Here is a 7,461-nt window from a genome sequence, read left to right as displayed (position 1 = left end):
CATTCAAGACTGTGTCAGCTGTCACTGTCAACAGCATATTCATAATTTAACTTCTTTAATTATTTTAAGACTCAAAGACCAACTCTTATTGAGCTTTTAAATTATTTAAATAATACAACATATATTTAAAAGTTTTTTTCGGAAAACTTTTGTTTGATTCAATAAACTATGTAATATTACTGTGTTCCGACATATTCTGATGCGTATCTTTAATAGAAAGTTATGTATTTTTAATTAAGTTCCATCAGTTCTATTCAATTAAAATATCTCATGAAAAAGGAATTCTTTTGTGGTTTCCGAACTACTAACATCTCATAAATCAACCACTAAACGTTGCTATGGTAACATAGACTACAATTGTGTAAACATTAATAACAATTTTAACAAATAATTTTATAATGAATGGAATGTCTAAAAATAACAAAGTTTGTAATGTAGTTTGGTTAAAACAATCTGTGGAAAATATAAAAATAAGGTAAATGGCGTTTTACGACTTAAGAACTAATACATTTTTAAGACTGTTGGTGTTGCAATTTAACTTTTTACTTTTTTAGAATAAAAATAAAAAATCGCGATGGTGTGTCTACATTACCTACGTTCGAAGATTATCAAAACAAATCCGGTAAGGAAAATCTTGATAAACTGGCTGAAAATAAAATCATAGATTATTTGTTTGGATGGCAAGAAAAAGTTTTCAGTCCTTGGGAAGTTCAAAAATATTCCGAAGAACATAATTGTATTACAGATGCAGAACTAATTTATTATAATATTATAAAGGATTTGAATTATGAGTCGAGAAATGTGTTCACCTATGTTCATTCTGATTGCAATACAGTACCTTTGCCCTTTGACATTAAAAAGGTAGATCAAAATATTAAAAATCTAACTGATTGTTTCGATAAATTGACTTTGGCAAACCGGTTCTGCGGTACAGAGAGACCTTCCGCTTCAATGCGGCGTTTATTTAAAAGTGAAGAATACATAGAAGAAAACGAACAATGGCGAATCATGCAAATTATATTGGACACTTCAAAATACAATGAGTAAGTTTTGTTTGTACAGAATTTTATAATTTTATTTGAATAATAGGTTTGTACAATCTTTTAGCGTGTCCTAACATTCCTCATAGATGGCGTTTACGACATTGAAAACGTTTACTTTAAACGCGGACTTAAATTTTAAACATATTAATAAGTTCCAATAAATTTAGTGTTATAACGACACTGTGCAATTTTATTAAAAGTTATAAAATATTTTTATTTTAAGCTATTATTCAATGCCTATGTTTAAAACTTATCTTTAATAAAAAACAATTTAAGTGTGTGCATAGATTATGAAAAAGGTTCATTAAAGGTTAATATATCTATTATAACCAAAATAAATATTTGCAATAATAAAAATTTTCTGAATGAATCTATAATCTTAGGCCGTGGAAGAAAATTTTACAACTGGTTATATCAAGTTCTTACTAAGATTAGTCAGGATCTTGACTCAAATAGGATTTAATAGATGTCGCTGTACTCGTTATAAAATATACTAGAGGAAAATTTGGTGATTAATAAAAAACGTATTTTAGCTAAACCGTAATAAGAATATAAGTACATATTTTTACTATTATAAATTGTTATTTTTTTCATTTTATTTTATGTGGGTTAGTCTGTTGGAAAATGTATAGCGTGGCTCCACTGAATAAGTCCTAGCGGACATGTTTTCAAAAGTTTAGCTATGTAGAATAGTACTGTTATACTGGACATAACGCCGTTTATACATATAGAGATTGTGGCTACAGGTGACCCACTTTTTGTCAATCATTTTGCCGAATGGATGTAAAAGTTGTCATGAATTAGTTTTAATTATATTTACATACATATAATGAAAAATTGTAGCATTATGGATAACTTATATTGTGACTCAAGAAACAATTTTTACAATGTATATTATTGGGTTCCTGAAAATAAAGTTTAGGTGAAGGTTTTAGCTACCTTTCAATTTAGAGAAAGTATTTATTAATTGTGAAATTAATTTTTCTGTATTTTTTTCGATGACGATCTAATCTTTATGGTACCCACTGACATATTTACCATATTACACAAATCATTTTACATAACTGTTGAAATATAAAATCTCTAAATTGCATCAGAATTTTTAACCGTGTAGATGTTTTATACGGTATCAGTATTTGTTAATATTGCATAAGGTATTTTCAAAATCAAAAATATCTATTAATTTATATTCACTATTAAATCAAATCTCCCGTCATCACGGAAGTATTGAGTTATGTAAAAATTAAAATACAGATTATTCCGTTTGAATTTTGTTAATTCTATTAGCCAGTTTACTTTAAAAAAAAAAGGAAATTAATGAACATGAGCATAATAATTTTAGTTATACATTAAACGCTACTGTGTTAGTCCAAACATTGTACTCACATCTATATGTATTGGAAAAATTTCTGAGCCATAAATCCCGTTTGCTAAAGGCGAAAAAACTCGGGATGCTCGGGATTTTTATATATCTGGATAGAAAATCAAAAGAAAGTAGCCAGCGATGGTATATATATCGTCAAGGTCTTAATAAATTTATCAATTTAATCGGGATTATCAAATTCCAGAACGATTTATAGTTATGTATATAAAACAATTAATAAAGTAAATATTCAACAATTTAATTCATTTACGTCTTTTTCAAATTAGCAATATAAGCAAAGCTGATACTCCCTATAATCTTTTGATAAATGGCAAATCAAATTAAGACTTCTCTTAAGAAAACTAAATAAGCGATTGTTACATTTATAAATTTGTCTCTTTCTCTACATGCAAATCGATAAGAAATTAGTTTACATCGGTAATTTTAACAAAAATTAACAACGAGTTTTATTTGAGAAAATAAAAAATAATTATAATTTTTCGAAAGTATTGAAATTAAGATAAATATTTTAGATGTATATTTATGTAGTGACGTAAATTAAATACTATGATTTTGATATCAGAAATAATACCACAATGTTCATTTAAAATTTTAATGATAAAAGTATTTTTAAAATTAGGCAACAAACTTAAAATACTTTAACAACAATGATCAGAACAGTTATTTTTATAATACATACCGAAGCTTTAAATCAACATTCATTCAGACAATATTCTTTTGGTTCTATAAAAAATCTTATTTTAAGATTACTAATTCTAATGTCTTATTACGGGGACGGGAATGTGTTTCACTACCTCCAATGGTACGGGGTACAGATGGGGTACCTTAACCTCGTAGGGCTCTGGAACAGGTACGAGAACTGGTGTTGGTACAGATACCTGTACATTCTTTACGACTGGCACAGGGAGATGTTTGGTGATTGTGACGTGCTTGTGGATCAGGATTGGGGGACTTTGACTGATCTCCTTGGCAGTGGATTTCGATTTTTCAAGCTCGACTTCCTGATGTTTTCTGAATATACTGTCGATCTGTTTTTCCACGTCAGACTGATTCTGTTCGATAGACTTCTGATTATTGGCTCCACCGTATGATTTCACAAACTCTGTTTGACGGCTGTTAAGGATGAATTCGATCTGTTTCTCTACTTCCGATTCTTGCTGACTTTCTTCTCTTTCTCTCTTGTTTCCCTCAACAGCATAACCTTGTTGATTTCTATATATGTTTTGAATCTGTTTTTCTATTTCAGACTGTTCAAGATTTTTACCTTGATTCTGAATAATTCTTTCCTTGGCTACATTAGACTTCGCAAATTCAAAAGCTTGGTGATTTCTTAAGATATATTCAATTTCTTTTTCCACCTCTTGTTTATCTCTTTCGTCACTTTGTTTAATCACTTCCACGGGCAAGTTTGAATTTTCAAAGCCGAAAGCTTGGTGCTGCCTCCAAATATTCTCGATCTCTTTCTCTAACTCCGACTTTTCATTACTATTTTTATTAGAGTTTTGTTTTTCCTTTCTTACAGCTTGAGCTTGTTCAAAATTTCCTCTCTCGTTTTGTTTTTGTTCAGATAAGGCCTTTAATTGAGATCGATTGTGATCTAAAATACGGTTCCATTGTTTATTAAGCTGTTCGTGTAATAATTTTTCTTCTTGTTCTTTATCTAAAATGTAAACATTTGGAGAAGCTTGGACAAACTCCTGGCCTTGGATTGGATTCTTCTGTACATTCTGTACATTTTGTGCCTGTCCTGATAATTTAGCTTGATCTCTAAGCAGTTGTGCATAAGCACCGACGAAGTTATTTTTCTGTTGATTGTTGTAAACAGATTCTTCTCTAGGTAAAAAGACATTTGGAGCGACTGGTTCTTCTATCTGCGGTTCCTCGATAGGTGCAGGTTTTAGGTTCGCAGCAATAAAGTTTTGAAGTTGTTGATTGAAAGCTTCTTGATCTTCATCTGAATTCTGTTTCAGGGACTCGATAGAAACTGAACTTTGAGATGCTTTCACTCCCTGCAAAGCTTGTATCTCTTCCGGTGTTAGATAGAAATTAAACTCTTGAGTTACAAATCTTTTATCGATTTTTTGGTTTGCAGAGCTGGAAGATGATTTTTCAGAAAGGACTTGAGGTCCATTCTGCAATTGCCTTGCTGTTGTGACTGCCACTAGGGCTATGAAGTATAACTGGAAGCGAATATTGTATTTTAAATATGTATCAAATTTCAAAACAAAGGAATAATATAATATAAAAATTAAATACTTACAAATAACTGCATATCGATCTGTATACTTGTTGTGATGGGATCGAATGATCTTGTGACTAAAATTTCCGAAACACACGTTTTTTATACTCGCGTTTTGCTTTACTCTCTTTTCGACATAAATTTACATAAGTTATGTTTTGATTTTCTAATTGAGTGAAGTAACGGATGGCTTATGATAAAATTTAGGAAAAAAAAAACTATATGTATGTCAGTTTCTATGCAAGTTGACTTTTTTACATAAATATCCGTATTTTGAAAGAAATCCTCAAAATTTTGTATTTATTTTAATTTTGATAACAAAATTTTGTTCGACAATTAAAGTTATAGATAATTATTTCGTTGTTTGTTACTTGTTGTTCTTAATTTAATATCATGGATCTTACATATTACGTTACTTAAATTTAAGGCATATTGTATAGAACAAAAAAATTATTAAAGAGGAATATGGGGTAATTTATATGACATGATTAGTATGTCGAGATATACAATATATAATAATAATTTTCTGACTTCCATGAGCGATGTCAGAGGTAAATATTGCATAGGTTGAATGCCATATAATGTTTCACACAATGATTTATACTACAGGGAGGGTAAACCTATTTTCATGGAAGAGCACATCCTATTGTCACTGTACTATAACACACACCACAACTATCTCGTGGTGACTCCCGGTGAGAATGACATAGAGTCCAACTCCTACCAGGTTAATGGTGTCCCCGGTTTCGAATACGGCGTGGAGATAGTTATGCAAGAGGAGAACGGGGAGGACATGGCCCTTTTGGTTAGTTAAGTTTAATTATAAAACAGTTGAAAGAATTATTTTTAATTATTTCTTTAATTTTTTTCTCCTGACAAAACAAATATATACATATAATGAGAACGTGCAATAGGGTCTCATAAAAAAGAAGAACAAATACAATAATTAAAATTAAGATATACTCATTTAATTTGCGTTATGAGATAAAATAATGTACATACAACGTTAAGTAAAGATAAATAGAATATAATGAAATCGTTTCGTAAATTTTCAGATAAAAAATCTTCTTAGGAAGTGGGAAAAGAAGTATAAGAAGCAGTTGACATTTTCCTTCCCACCGTTGGGAAAGAAGACTTTCTTTGTGTCGTTTGAAATTGTGTCAGCAGTCGACTTTGATATCGACACCGCATATATCGAGTACTATATTAAGGTATTTATGTGTTAAATGCAAAAGATTATTCATTTAATTATTTATTCACCTCAATATGAATTGTATTAGTCACGCATATCACGCCAGTGTAGTTTCAAGAAACATAAATTTTGTTTTACATTTTTTGACACAAAATTTTGCTAAGAAATTGAGTGCTAAGAAAAATGTAGACTAGGAGAATGTTTTGTGAAATTTTTATTTGAATATTAATTTTTTACTTACTAATAGTAATAGCATAGTATGTAGTTCTTTAGTGATTTGACAATATTTTGAATAAAAAAAATATATGAATATTTTGACGAACAGTCGAAGGTTCACTTTACATTCAATAGTTTTTATATCCATTTTTAAGAACCCAGACTATTTGAAAATCACGGGCGAGCTTCGCGGTCGCACACACCGTGCTCATTTTATAGAAAATAATGAAAAAAAGTTTTGGAGGTACGGACATACTGTTGACTTGGAAATGGAGTGTGCCACAGGGATTGGTAATATTATGTTAATCATAAAATAAAAAAATTAATATAAAATTTCAATTTATACCGAATTAATGAGAACCATATTTTCTTAAAAACGTGACGTCACGGTACGAAAAATATAGGTCGATATTGTATGTCTATGATAGATCTATTTTTGTACTTCAAAACATAATATACCTACATATGGCTTCTGATATGGAATCTCTAAACATTCTTTAAGATATGTGCTTGAAGAAACATCTTAAAATAGACATTGCGTCACAATAAAAGAAACTATTAGAATTAAAACTGATGAGACCTGTTCAGAAAAACTCGTTAGTAGGTAACACCTGCTATTGTGACATAAAAATTTCCTTTCAGATCCACAACCGCTAAAAATCTATTTAGAAGCGATATCAGTTGACTGGTGGGGGCGTCACAGAACTGAGGGTTATAGCAACTTAAGTTTGACATTACAACCCGGACGCTACAGCCATCGCCTTTCGTGTCTTAGACCAGAAGAAAAGGACCGCGTGGTAGCTGAAACTAGAAGATTCTTCGTCGGGGGCTGCCACTTGATAAAAAACTTGACAGCACTCGACAATACGCATATCGAGGTAACTATTTAAACAAAAAATTACTATGAAATAAAAATTCCATTTTGAACCAAGTACGTATTACCTCTAACTTCCTCACTCTTCAAGTCAAATTATGAAAGTTTTGGTTAATTTTTGTATGATAAAATATCTAACATAATTATATAACCGGCTCGCGAAACTAGATATAATTCCTATTAAAAGCAATATATAAAGATTAATGACTCGTTTCCTATCTGATGAAAGTAATTAGAAATTTCCCGTTCTCAGGACCCCAGTTTCCGTTTCGTATCCACTGGATCTATCTACGTTAGGTGGAACGTCATATCCCAAAGACCATCCCCCTCCCGCCTGCCGTCCACCCCTCATTCTTCATCGTCAGAACTGCTGAGGGGAGCTGAAGCAGTGCTCAGACAGTATAAGAAGGCTAAGGCAACATTGGCAATAGCTGCTGGCTTGGCAATGGATGGTTCCGGTGATGGATAGTTTAAGATTAATTGTAATAAAAATATTTCGTATGCTGTAAATGT

General features: G+C 30.9%; 1 protein-coding gene across 1 annotated transcript; it reads left to right on the top strand.

Annotated features, from left to right (window-relative positions):
* Positions 1–339: 339 nt before the first annotated feature.
* Positions 340–7,448, top strand: LOC116778076 (tectonic-like complex member MKS1). Its single transcript, XM_032671943.2, has 7 exons — positions 340–475; positions 555–1,043; positions 5,276–5,471; positions 5,722–5,877; positions 6,230–6,365; positions 6,717–6,952; positions 7,202–7,448. Exons 1-7 carry the CDS (start codon positions 399–401, stop codon positions 7,415–7,417), a joined length of 1,506 nt encoding a protein of 501 aa, XP_032527834.2. The 5' UTR covers positions 340–398; the 3' UTR covers positions 7,418–7,448.
* The last annotated feature ends 13 nt before the right edge of the window (positions 7,449–7,461 follow it).

The sequence above is a fragment of the Danaus plexippus genome, chromosome Z (assembly GCF_018135715.1).
Source record: "Danaus plexippus chromosome Z, MEX_DaPlex, whole genome shotgun sequence".
Taxonomy (NCBI): Eukaryota; Metazoa; Arthropoda; class Insecta; order Lepidoptera; family Nymphalidae; genus Danaus; species Danaus plexippus.
Note: the sequence above shows the minus strand (reverse complement) of the source record. Positions and strands in the feature narration are given on the sequence as shown.